Here is a 13280-nt window from a genome sequence, read left to right on the forward strand (position 1 = left end):
AGGCACTGGAAATCTGTGTTTCTGTTTGTTGCGTCATCTTGCTGCGTCAGCGCTCCGTGTGTACAGTGCCACTCCTGGGTGGGCTGCGCTTTTTTCACGCAGGCCGGCTCTCCTTGTGGGGCGCACTCATTGCACATGGGGCTTCCCTACACGGGGGACACCCCTGCATGGCATGGCACTCCTTGCACGCATCAGCACTGCACATGGGTCAGCTCCCACACGGGTCAAGGAGGCCCGGGGTTTGAACCTGGACCTCCCATGTGGCAGGCAGACGCCCTAACCACTGGGCCAAGTCTGCTTCCCTGTTCTGCTACCTAAGGGGGCAGCAGGCTGCTCAGCTGCCGGGCTGGGGTGGGTGGTGCAGGGGCACGGGCAGCCCCCCGGCCCCTGGAGGCGGCCTTCTGGCCTGTTCTGCCCAGGCCCCTGGGGCCCCTCGAGGTCTGGGGCTCCCTGGGGAGCTGGGTGACAGCTTTAGTAGACAGGGCCTCGGGCAGCAGCTGGCTGGGGCCAGTGGGAGAAGGGGTGGTCATGCCCTGCCTCCTGCAGAGCACCTGGCCTGCCCAGGCCCAGCCCACCCTCTGGCCGATGGCGGGGCAGCTCCGGCCACGACGTCCCCTTGGGGCTGCACCGAGGCACAGGAGGGCTCTGGGGTCCAGCAAGGCCTCTGCCGCAACCCTGAGGCTCTCCCCACAGAACGCTCCGCGACATAAACTCAGAGCTCTGAGTAAATGCCAGGAGGGGCGGTCCACCCGGCCGAGTACCGTCCTCCTAGCCAAAGCCTCCCACACGGGCGCTCGGGCCCCAGCCAGGAGAGGCCCCAGAGCCGGGCACCTGCGGACGGGGGTCAGCAGCAGGGACGAGCGAGGGGCTGCCCCTGCGGCGCCAGGCTCTTACAGGGCGCCGCGTTCGGGCAGGTGCTGCGTTGCCCACCCTGTGGAGGCTCAGACCCCGCGAGGGGCCTCGCTCTACACTGCGGGGGGCGCCGGGGACGGGGTGGCCACCGGCACCCTCTGATGTGTTCTCTCCCTGGCAGGGCACACCCGCTCCTGGGCCGAGAAGTCGCCGCGCCCTCCTGGGGCCCTGAGCCACGGGGCAGTCGGCTGGGCAGGGTGGCCCCTGCAGGTAAACGCACCCTCCGAGCCCCCCCTGCGAGCCCACGGCTGCCCTCCCTGCGTCTCCCCGCCTCCCACCTCCGGGGCAACTGAGCCCAGCACAGGACGGCGGGAGGGGCGCCTGGAGGGGGCGGGGCTTTGTCTGACGCTGGAGCCCAGGGGGTTGACCACCAGGCACCACTGCCTCCGGGTCCTCAGGCCGCCTTCGCCGCCCATGTGGAGCTGGGGAAGGGAGTGTGGGTGACAGCGAGAAAGCTTTGGGTGAGACGCCAGGTAGAGCGGCCGACGGCGAGACTCGCGGGCCGAGCGGGGGAGAGCGCGGGGGCCGTGTGGCCCAGGAGCCAAGTCCTGCCCTCTACCTCCCGGGGGTGGCGGGGGGACCGCAGGGCGCTGTGTCACCACTGCCCTGAAACCCCGTCCCAGCCTGCCTCGGTCTCCTGGGGGCGCAGGCGGCCCCGCGCTCTTCCCGGGCACCTCCCGGGGCCTCCCACGCATGGGGCTGAACTCGCTTACTGCCCAGTGTGGCTGGCGCAGGAGGGTCTGAGGTTACAGGGGTGCAGCGGCAAAACCTCGGGACAGCGTCTGGCATTGCGGAGCGGGCCATGGCCAAGGCTGAGCGAGGACGTCCCCACCGCACCGTGAGGCTTTGCTCCTGGGGCTGATTTCCGTGTAGTTCATGTGGTCAGTCCATGGGCAGACCATATGGGTTTATTTTTTTTTTAAGATTTATTTTTATCTATTTCTCTCCCCTACCCCCCCCCAGCTGTCTGCTCTCTGCGTCCATGCGCTGTGTGCTCTTCTGTGTCCGCTTGCATTATCTGGCAGCACTGGGAAACTGTGTCTCTCTTTGTTGCATCATCTTGCTGCGTCAGCTCTTCGTGTGCGCGATGCCACTCCTGGGCAGGCGCTGGGCGGCTCTCCTTACAGTGTACGGGTTTTTAACATGTGAGATTTGGGTTTTTGGCCCCTGATACTGTCCGTCTTAGTGGATGTTCTGTGCGTGCTTGAAAAGAATGTGTATTCTGCTGTCGTTGGGTGGAGGGTCTACAAAGTCAGGTGGATAGGAGTTGTTTGATAGTGTTGTTCAAATCACCTGTGTCCCCTGTGGATTTTTCCACCTCCCCGTTCCATCGTTTACTGAGGGGAATTTTACTGTAACGGTGGATTTGTCTATTTCTCCCTGCAGTTCTGTTTGTTTTTGCTTTATGGATTTTTAAGCTCTGATAGTAGGCACATACAAGTTTAGGATTTCTGTGTCCTCTTGGTGAACTGGCTCCTGTCATTATGAAATGGCCCTCTTTATCCCTGCTGATGGGATTTGTTCAGAAATCGACTTTGATGTGACTACAGCTACTCTAGCGTTCTCTGTAACCCCTTCCCCCATGGTTCCCTCACCTGCCTGCTCGTTCTCGGCTTGCTGTGTCTGCTTGTTGTGCCTGCTCGTTGTGTCAGCTCATTGTCTGTTCGTCTTCTTTAGGAGGCACTGGGAACAGAACCTGGGACCTTCCATGTGGGGGGTGGGTGCCCAACTGCTTGAGCCACATCTGCTCCGACTCTAGCTTCCCTTGAATTGTTAGCATGGTCTACTTTTTCCATCCTTTTACTTTTAACTTACTTGCATGCTTGTATTTAAAATGTTTTTTGTAGGCAACATATACCTGAATCTTGCTTTAAAAAAATCCAATCTGGCCATCTCTGCCTTTTAGTTGGGATATTTACAGTGTTCACTTTTATCATGGTTCTTGACACAGCTAGGGCTGAGTCTTGCTATTGGTTTATTATTTGTCCCATTTGTTCTTTGTGCCTTCTTTTCTACCTTTTTTTGGATTAAATAAGCAATTTTTATGATGGCGTTCTATCCCCTTTGTTGGTTCATGAGCTAAAACTCTCTGTTAGAGTTTATAGTCACAGCACTAGCTTGTAAGAGGCAGCCTTAAGGTGATGTCCCACCACCTCACTGGCTGAACCACGGCCTCACAGCACTTCCGATTCCAGTTCTCCTCTCCTGGCCTGTATGCTGGTGTCTTTATACGTTTTTCTTTTAAATATTTTATGCATTCCACAATTTTCTGTCATTATTAAACTTTTTTTAATTAAAGAAGTTGTGGGTTTAGAGACCACTCGTGCATCAATGCAGGGTTCCCTTCCGCCACCCCGCCACCCACGCCGTGCTTTGGCGTGGAGTGAGGCCACTGTCTTTTGAAGTTGATGATCTTTTTTATAAGTTTTAAGCAACAGGAGAAAGTCCTTCACATTTACCCACGCAGTTGCCCCTTACAGAGTTCTCTGTTCCCTTACAGAGAGCCAGCGTCCGCCGGCCGGCGGAAGGGTCCTTCGTGTCCCTCACAGCGTGTCTGTGACTTGTTTCAGGGATACTGCCTGCTGGATATAGAATCCCAGCCTGCCCTTCTCTCTTTGAGCACGTCAAGCACTTTCAGACCTCACTGCCATCTTGCTTGCGTTGCTTCCAAGGAGAAGCCTGCTGCCGTCCTCCTCTCCAGCTGCTTTGAGGACCTCATTGCTCCTGGTTTTGAACGATTGGGCCGAGGCGGGCTCCGGTGTTCTCCTCATGTGCTTTTGGCTTGGGCTTGGTTGACGACGTCTCGTGTCTGTGGATTATGGTTTTCTCCACGTTTGGAATGTTGCTGGACAGTATTCTGTGCCCCTTCTCTTCTCTTTCAGAGCCTCCTTACCCATCTGCCAGCCTTTTGATGTTGTGCGTACACTGTACTCTCTTCATTTGGGGAAGGGATTTTTTTTTCCTCTGTTGTTTCCTTTTGGGTTGTTTTTATTGCTCTGCCTACAAGCTTGTTCATTTTTCCTTCTGAAGGTCTAATCCGCCATGAATCCCGTCTAGTGTGTTTTTTCCTCTCAGATGTTCTCAGAGTTTCATTTGGGCCTATTTTTCATATCTCCCACGTTTCTACATAACATGTTAGACAAATGAAAGGCAGCCGTGACAGCTGTTTACTGTCCTTCTCTGCTAGTTTTAACAACTGCGTGGATTCCGGGTCCATTTCAATTGACTGAGTTTTCGCTGCACTATGGGTTGTGCTTCCCTGCTTCTTTGCATGCCCTGGTAATCTGGATGCTAGACGCTGTGAATGTTGGGTGCTGAATTACTATGCCCGGAAACCTTGAGCTTCGTTCTGGAACATGGCTGTTGGGGAACAGTTTGATGCTCTAGTTATCAGGTGGGCCCAGAGCAGCACTGAGCCGGGGGTACTTGCTCCCCTAGACCACGGTTCTTTTGTGTATCTACCCAGTGGGCCCAAACCCGACTTTTTCCAACGTGGCCAGTGGAAGCAGGCACAACCGCCAGCCTTCTGAGCCTTCCGGATGCTTCTTTCACGGCGTCGGGTAGTTTCCTTCCACGGGTCCGCTGCTCAGCGCTCTGGTGGGCGCTCCCGGGGTCTCCTGCACTCTGGGGCTCTCCGTAAGCTCTCCCCTCTGGGACTCTGTCCCCTGGACTCAACTCCGGCGAGTGCCGGGCTCTGCCTCAGCTCCCGCCCCGCGCAGTGGCCTTGAGATGCCCTCAGGCGGTAAGCTGGGGCAGGCATGCACGCCTCACCTTGTTGGTTTTCTGTCTCTCAAAACCACTGATTTATTTGTTATTTTTCTCAGGTGAGAGGATAAAGCCAATCCCTTTGACTCTATTTGGCAGGAAGTGCAAGTGCCCAGGGATGTATTTTATTTTATTTTGCCCTTTTCTTCTTCCCGCGGGGGACGTATTTTCCATCACACCCAGCCAGCGGGGGGCGGAGGCGCGAGGCGGACTGCGGCGGGAACCCGGGCTTCCAGCTGGCCTCGGCCGCCCGCGGGCCTGGGTGTCCCTGCACCTGCCTGCTCACCTGCGGAAGGAGAGCAGGTGGGAGGCTGCCCGTCAGAGCCGCGCCTGACCTTCCTGGGGACAGAGGAAACAGCGGACTCCTTCCCAGGCCCTCGAATGGGGCCTTGCCGCTTAGGGGGTCGTTAACCCGCCCAGGCACGCCTGCGCTTTCAGACCCTGGAGCCGGGCAGCTCAGGACCCCCGGTGACCCCCGCCTGCCTTCTGTCCCCAGGGCCGGCGCAGGAGGCGTGGGGGCCCCGCACTGCCCCCTCTCAGCTGCCCCCGGCCGGGCTCCACCCTCCGGACAGCCGAGGGAGGCAACAGTCCACCCACCAGGTACCGGCAGGAGTCCCCTGGGGGGCGGCGGCGCGACAGGAAGCCTGGCCTGAGGCCACGTTAGCCCGGGACCCTGCACCAGGGGGTGCCGCGCCCCCCGCCAACTCACGGCCTCCCCAGCCCACTGCCCCACCAGGTGACAGGTGAAGGCAGCCATTTCACAGGAGGCTTCAGGCCGCCGTGGCCCCGCCCAGACTGCGGACACCCAGTACCTGAAGCTGCGCAGGGGTTCGGCCTAAGTTAGGGCTGGGACAGGCCAAAAGGATGGGGTCCGGCCCTGCCCCTGGGGATCTCACAGTCGAGAGAGGCATACCTCCGACGTGGGCAGGAGCGCCGCGGGCAGACCCCGAGGGCTTCCTGGAGGCAGCGGCCCCTCCCGGAAGCTGGGCGCTGCTTCCCCCTGGCGAGGCCAGCCCCGGGAGCGCCTGGCAGACTGGCAGTGACGCGCCCGGCCTGTCTGTCCGCCTCAGCGCACCCCGGAGGGGTCCCCGAACGCGGACCAGGGAGCCCTCCGCCTCCCGCTCCAGCTGCTCCAGCAGAGCCTGCGGGAGGAGGAGCTGCGCGCGCAGCACCAGGCCGCACTGCTGCGCCTGCGCGAGAAGGCGCTCGAGGAGAAGGGGCAGACGGAACTGGCCTGGCTGGAGCATCTGCGAGGGTGAGCGCACGCGCGCGGCTCCGGCCCCGCCCCCGGTGCCCGGCCACGCCCCCGGTGCCCGGCCACGCCCCCGGTGCCCGGCCACGCCCCCAGCAGGCGCTGCATCTTGTAGACTAAAATGTTTTTTTTTTTTTAATATTTATTTTGTTTATCCCTCTCACCCGCCCCAGTTGTCTGCTCTCTGTGTCCATTTGCTGTGTGTTCTTCTATGTCTACTTCTATTCTTGTCCTGCAGCACTGGAAACTGTCGCTTTTTTGTTGCATCATCTTGCTGCCTTGGCTCTCCTGTGCAGGCTGCACTTTTATCACGCGGGGCGGCTCTCCTTGCGGGGCACACTCCTTGCACATGGGGCACCCCTACACAGGGGGACACCCCTGCGTGGCAGGGCACTCCTTGCGCACGGCAGCACTGTGCATGGGCCAGCTCCACGCGGGTCAGGAGACCCTGGGTTCGAACCCTGGACCCTCCATATGGTAGGCAGATGTTCTATCGGTAGCGCCACAACCACTTCCATAGACTAAAATGTATTGATCCCAACACTGATAGCTGTTCCTCATGGAAGTGCAGATGAGGCTGCAGTCACGCGCAGTTCCCTGCCCGCCTGCCGCTCTTTTTGCGGGAGATCCACATGGAGCCTTCAAACCACCTGCAAAGAGGCTGCAGGTGCTCTTATAACTTGAGTTTCCACTTGGAAGGCCCAGAGACCCCCGGGACGGCGTAATCTCTCCAGCCCGCAGGGCACCTTTTGCTGTTTCCAAAGTGTCTTTGCAAATGGTTGTCCCTAGAGGTCTTTTCCTGAGATGGGTCCCTGGAAGCAGAATTGCTGTGTACATGAGAATACATTTTTTTAGCCTCTGATATTGCCCAGTTGGCCCAGAAAGGCCCCTTTTCAGGGTGCTTGGGCTGGTTGGGTTGGGGGTTGCACAGTTACAATGCTCTCCAGCAGCCGGGTGGTGTGCCAGGCTGGTGGCCTGATGTGAGTGGGTGCTCCGTGGGGGCGGGCAGCCCGCTTCCCTCGCAGAGGGCCCCGGGCATGGGCTGGTTCTCCAGGGTGGGAGGCGCTGCCCTTGTCCAGCCTGAGTGACCGGTGGTGGGGAGGAGGGGTTGGGCTCGAGCCTTGGCCCAGCAGCCTGGGCGGGCGCCACCTGCCCTTGGGACTCCCGAGCTTGCCCACGCCCCTCGAGGCGCCCGTGCTGCAGGAGAAGGGCTCTCCGTGCACCACGCACGCCTGGCTAGCCAGGGCTGGCTGCCCCTGAGACTTCCATATCCCCTGGGCGGCCCCCGCGGCTCCCCCCAGGTGTCTGGAGAGCAAGGGGGACAAAGCAGCGATGGTGGCCTTGGCGGAGCAGCAGCAGCAGGTCCTGGCCAGCCTGCAGCGGGAGCAGGTAAGGCCCCCCACGGATCGCCCGGGAAGGTGAGCCTCCCGGCACCTCCGATTCCCCCGTCCCAGCCTGGTGGGACCCCGCGGGGCAGGGAGTGTCAGGGGCCAGGGGACAGCGCGGACTTCAGCCAGCCATGGCCCCTGGGGTTCTGTTTCCTCATTTGAAAAGGCGCCTGGATCGGGTGCCAGAGGGACAAGCACCAGCCAGGGTGCAGTGCCTCGGTTTCCCCAGTACTCCTGCCCGGCTCCCTCATCTGATAAAGGGCTCCAAGCTATGCTCGGGAGCCGGGATGTTTAGCAGGCAGGGCCCGGTGGAGGCGGTGCTCCACCCAGCGCTGCTCCTGCCTTGCCACCTTGTCACCCTGGCCACTGCGCCCAGGGCCAGGGAGGAGCGGACCCCTGGGAGAGCAGGTGCCCGAGGCAGAGAAGGCTGAGAGCAGCACTCCGACCCAGGGCGGGGACCCCGCCAGGGGTGACACATGGCGGGGGGCGGGCGCTGCTGCCAGGGCCACTGTGGGGTGTCCCCTGTGGGGTGCGGGCTGGCCATGCTCAGGGCCCCCAGCTCGGGAGCGGGCAGTGGTGGGGGGTGGGCTTGCAGGCCGAGGGGCCAGTGAGAGGAAGGGGACCCAGACGCCCTCCAGGGCGGGGAGAGATGGGACTGCGGGGAGTGCTTCCAGGGGGTCCGGCTGTTGAAGGGCAGTGAGGTCGGCCGGATGGAACAGGCCCTGGCCGGGGGGCCCGGTCTGGCGGCCTGGACCACACGCCCGGAACGGCGCCACGGGCGTTGGCGAGGATGCCACGTGGGGGGTGGGGGGGAGGAGGCAGGTCCCGCCCGGCCCCTTCTCTCATCACGTGCAGCCCTGGGCGAGGGACTCATTTCCCCACCCGGTCCACGAGTGCCGCCCCCCTCGCCAGGGGGTGTGAGGATTCGGGGCGCAGCCCCACCCGGGGGACCGCGCACTGGGACCAGGAATGCATGGAGACGGGCTGTGCGTAAAGGCACTGGTTACGAAGGGGAGGGAGTGGAAACCAGGGTGTCACCACCCCCAGCCTGGGGGGGCGAGAGGCAAGGGCTGTGTGGGTGGGGGGGGTGGAGCGGCCCTGCTGGGGGGGGTGCCCGGGACTGAGCGCCCCAGCCCAGGACAGGCACTGGGGTGTCGCGCCCCCTTCCCTCGTGGGCGGGGTGTGTGGGTGGGCGTCTCTCTGATGTCGCCTCTTTGGTGGGGTCAGAAGGAAATCTGCCGCCTGCGGAGCAGCCACCTGTGGGCGCACCGGGAGCGGAAGCTGCTCCTGCAGCTGCAGAGGGACATCCTGTCGCTGCAGCTGTCCACGGCCCACCTGCGGCAGGACCTGTGGGCCCCGGCCACGCCTCAGGTGGGTGCTCTCATCTGCGGGAGGGCGGCCCCCAGCGGCCCAGGGGAGGCCGCTCTGTGTGGGCACCTGGGACCCGAGGTGTCCTGGACCAGAAAGGCTGGAGGTGACAGAGGACAGGGTGGAGCCAGAGCCGCAGGTGGGGCAACGCAGGGCTGGGGGAGCGGGGGGGCGGGGGGCCGCAGGAGGGCTGCGGGAGCAGGGGCAGTGCTGTGGACATGGCCGGGCTCCTTGCGGAGGGGGGGCCCCCCAGGAGACCCCAACTCTGAGACGACCTTGCCTCAGCCCATTGGCATGACGGCCAGTGGGGGAGGGGCAGGCCCGAGCAGCCTCTCCCCTGAGCTGGGGGAGTGGCATCGCCCCACAGGAAGCTGCCGGATTGGGGGTGCTGCCTGCCCGCCCTGTGAGCCAGGGGCCCCGGGCCAGGACAGCCCACCTGCGCCCCACATCTGCACCTATCCCTGGGGAGGTTGTTAGCCCCCCCGGTTGAAGGGTGCCTGCTTGTGGGGCCAGGACATGGGGCTCAGCTGCCCTGCCTGCCTGGAGGCGGTGGGCCGGGAGACAGTGGGCTGGGAGGCGGTGGGCCTGGAGGCAGTGGCCCGGAGATGGTGGGCCTGGAGGCAGTGGCCTGGAGACGGTGGGCCTGGAGGCGGTGGGCCTGGAGGCAGTGGCCCAGAGACGGTGGGCCTGGAGGCGGGGGCCTGGAGGTGGTGGGCCGGGAGGCTGTGGGCCTGGAAACAGTGGCCCGGAAGGCGGTGGGCTGGGAGGCGGTGGGCCAGGAGGCGGTGGGCTGGGAGGTGGTGGGCCTAGAAACAGTGACCTGGAAGGCGGTGGGCCGGGAGGCGGTAGGCCGGGAGGCAGTGGCCTGGAGGCAGTGGCCGGGAGGCGGTGGGCCTGGAGGCGGTGGGCCTGGAGGCAGTGGCCCGGAGGCGGTGGGCCTGGAGGCAGTGGCCTGGAAGGCGGTGGGCCTGGAGACAGTGGCCTGGAAGGCGGTGGGTCGGGAGGCAGTGGGCTGGAAGGCGGTGGGTCGGGAGGCAGTGGGCTGGGAGGCGGTAGGCTGGGAGGCGGTGGGCCTGGAGGCAGGGGCCTGGAAGGCGGTGGATTGGGAGGCTGTGGGCTGGGAGGCGGTGGGCCCAGAGGTCATGGCCCAGAGGCACCCACGCTGGGCTCGCCATGTCCTCTCTCTTGCAGCCTTCCAGCCCTGAAGCCAAGGCCGCCCTGGAGAGCAGCTGGGAGACCAGCTGGCAGCCGGAGGGGTGGGCTCAGGGCCACTCATGCCCCCAAACACAGCATGGGCCCAGCAGCCCCACCAGCCACGGCCCCTGGAGAAGCCCCCAGGGCCTGCACAGCACACAGTGAGTCCAGGGGGTGGCCACTGAAAGCCTTTTCCGCGCTGGGCCAGGCAGGAGGGGGAGGGGAGGGGAGGGAGGGGAGTGGAGCAGAGGTCGTGGGCACCGAGGACCCAGTGGCGTGCTCCTGGCTCATCCTCCCCTCTCTGATCCCCGTGTCCACGGCGGCCTCATGGTCAGCAGTCAGCCCGGGCCACCAGCCAGGGCCGCTTGGCCTGGGGGACTCTGAGGCCCAGCCACACAGCCACTGCCCCCCATCTGCCTCCCGCGGCAGGGTGAGCGGTGCCGCTAGGACTTAGTCACCGGGAGGGTCAGTTGCCTGGCCCCCCGACCCCAGGCTCGGCCGCGGGAGGGGAGCTTCTCCCAGCGGGAGCTTCCGGGTGCTCTGGCAGGCTCTGACCCTCTCTCTGGAACCTGGAGGACTCTCGACAGCCTGAGGCTCTGTCCTGGTTGCCCGGCCCGGCTGTCTGCTGGACTCTGATCGCAGAAGCCTCTGGAAGCAGCGACCTCGTGGGGGCCAGGGGCGAGGGGTGGGAGACGGCCCCACCCGGGAAGGGGCTTGCCCGTGGGAGCGGCTTTGCAGGCCCTGGCTGTCCGTAGCAGCTCCTTGCCAGCCTCCCCAAGGGAAGGGGGTCCTCGCAGGACCCTCGGGGCTGGGCAGCCCCTCATGCTTCCTCATTGCCTCTGGGAATTTGGGCCAGTGTGCAAATGCATCTCAGCTGCCCTGGGGCAGTGTACAAATGCACCTGTGCTGCCCTGGGGCGGTGTGAAAATACATTAGCTTCCTTGGGGTGGTGTGCAAATGCACCTCAGCTGTCCTCCATGGGAGATGTGCAAATGCACCTCAGCTGCCCTAGGGGCGGTGTGAAAATACACCTTAGCTGCCCTGGGGTGGTGTGCAAATGCACCTCAGCTGCCCTAGGGGCGGTGTGAAAATACACCTTAGCTGCCCTGGGGTGGTGTGCAAATGCACCTTAGCTGCCTTGGGGGTGGTGTGCAAATGCACCTTAGCTGCCCTGGGGTGGTGTGCAAATGCACCTTAGCTGCCTTGGGGGTGGTGTGCAAATGCACCTTAGCTGCCTTGGGGGTGGTGTGCAAATACACCTTGGCTGTCCTGGGGCGGTGTGCAAACGCACCTCGGCTGTCCTCCATGGCAGGTGTGCAAATGCACCTCGGCTGCTCTGGGGTGGTGTGCGGATGCACCTTGCCCACTGACTAGAAATCACGTGCTGCTGAGGGCAAGTCCCGGGAGTGTTTAAAAGGCTTCCAGGCTCCTGTCACCTCTTACGGAAAGTTTGATCGGGGGGGCGGGGGGAAGGAGGGGGGGTCTGTTAGTGGACTGGGTGACCTGGGGGGCACACCCCTACGGGGGTCTGGAACCCGACGGTGGGCGTTGGGGGTCCCCGTTGGGGGGAAGTACGGCCATGCCTGGGGAGGAAGGAGACGTGCCTGGGCCGACGGGGTGGGGCGAGGGGTCACTGCAGTTCAGCACGCTCTGGCCACCAGGCTGCAGCGCGCAGGGGGAGGTGGAGGCAGCGGGGCGGGGCGGGGTCCGGCGGAAGAGCCCCGCGTGTGTCCTGGGGCCCCCAGGGGGCAGGGCCCGGGGAGGAGAGGCGCGTCCCCCGAGTTTGGTGAAGGAGCCTCTAGTTCATTGATCTGGGGGACCCGCGGGTCAGCTGGGCGTGGAGGAGGCCGAGGAGGGGAGTCGGGGGTCAGGGCCTGGCCTGGGCCAGGTACAAAGGGCCCCCCCACCCCCCAGAGTCACACGGGGAGGGTCTTGGCAGGACACCATCTTCCGGAACACAGAGGGTGGGCGGTTTTCATCTTTTCTTTGTAAATTTCATGGCACACCCGAGCCAGCGTGTCCCAATCTCACAACTTTCGAGTGTACTACGCCTTCCCCTCCGCGGCCTCCAGGGTGCGGGCGGCAATCCAGCCTTGCCGAGGGTGCCGAGAGCGCGGCGGAATGTTCTAGGGTTGGCCGGGCAGATCTGAGGTGGCAGGCCCTGCTGAGCCGGCCAGGGTGGCCCAGCGCCCGGAGCAGGTGTGGGCCGCGCTGGGGGCTTACATGGGGACTCGGGGTGCCAGCTGGGGGCCCCACAGGTGCCACCCCCAGAAGAGGTAGCATCTGTGCTGGGGGACAGACGGACATACAGCCCTGCCCCCCGGGCACGCCCCGTGCCGAGCTCCCACCTCCCCCCCCCCACCCCACCGTGGCCCTGTTGGGGCGCTCAGCTCAGGAAGGTGCCGGCGAGGAGGGCCAGCCCCCCGTCTTCCTCCGCTGGTGCGTGGACCCCTTGGCCATCCCTGGACGTGGCGCGGGGCTGCCCCCAGGGCAGGGCACCGTGGAGGGCCAGCCACGGTCACTCACTCTCCTCTGCCCTGCCTTGCAGCCCCCCTGCTCTGCAGGGCAGCGCGCCGCCCCCCTTGGCAAAGCACGGTCCCTGGCAGCCTCCGCGGCCGGCGTGGGGAGAGGACACGCCTGCGGTCAGCCTTGGCGGTCCAGGTAACCGGGCGGGGCAGCGGCCGGCGTGGGGACAGGCAGTCACTCCCTCGGGGGTCCTGGGCCATTCGGGGCAGCCTTGGGCTGCGGTCAGGTGCGCGCCCCAGTCCCCAGCGCTGAGCTCGGTGGTGGGCCCAAGTCCCTGAGCCCCTCTGTTCCCGTCCAAGGGCAAGAAAGGGCCACGGGGACAGAGGTCCAGGCAGACCCACCGGGCACTGGAGACTCGGAGCGGGGGCCGGGCGGCCAGCACATGCCATCCCGACCAGCTCCCTGCCCTGGAGGGGTCCTGACGGGCTGGATGCAGCCCTCGCTGCTGCCAGACGGACCCTCGGACGGGGTCTCTAGACAGGTGGGCGGGGGTCAGCCTTCCCGGGCGCATCGTTGGGGATGCGGAGCCTGATGTGCCCACCCACCCGCCGCCCTGTCCTGCACGGCCGGGCCTTTGAAGGGGGCTCGAGGTCTGCTGGGTGCCTTCGTCACCTGCCCCGCTCCCCAGGCACAGCAGCCCCCCTGGCCCCAGCCCCCCGCGGAGCTCGGGAGGGGCCCCGCCCCCGCCCCCAGCCGTCCCCCGCCCTGAGCGCTCTCCCGGGACAAGTACTACGCCTGGGTGCCCCTAAGTCCCCAAACCAGGTGCAGGCAGTGGCGTGCCTCCAGAGATGCCCGGCCTCTCCCAGCTCTGGCCGCAGGCGTCCGTGCTTGTGGCCGCCCTCCGTCCCCAGTGGCCGCCCCCTCCGCGCCTTCTC

General features: G+C 64.4%; 1 protein-coding gene across 1 annotated transcript in view; it reads left to right on the forward strand.

The window, feature by feature from the left end:
• Nucleotides 1–13280, forward strand: part of CCDC187 (coiled-coil domain containing 187) — a 55372-nt gene that overhangs the window by 32414 nt on the left and 9678 nt on the right. The window contains exons 15-21 of the mRNA XM_058301382.2: nt 1034–1122; nt 5174–5277; nt 5748–5932; nt 7231–7318; nt 8545–8688; nt 9877–10040; nt 12428–12540. Coding sequence (XP_058157365.1) covers nt 1034–1122; nt 5174–5277; nt 5748–5932; nt 7231–7318; nt 8545–8688; nt 9877–10040; nt 12428–12540 — 887 coding nt within the window. The remainder of the gene's footprint in view (nt 1–1033; nt 1123–5173; nt 5278–5747; nt 5933–7230; nt 7319–8544; nt 8689–9876; nt 10041–12427; nt 12541–13280) is intronic.

Source organism: Dasypus novemcinctus, chromosome 8, assembly GCF_030445035.2.
Source record: "Dasypus novemcinctus isolate mDasNov1 chromosome 8, mDasNov1.1.hap2, whole genome shotgun sequence".
Lineage (NCBI taxonomy): Eukaryota > Metazoa > Chordata > Mammalia > Cingulata > Dasypodidae > Dasypus > Dasypus novemcinctus.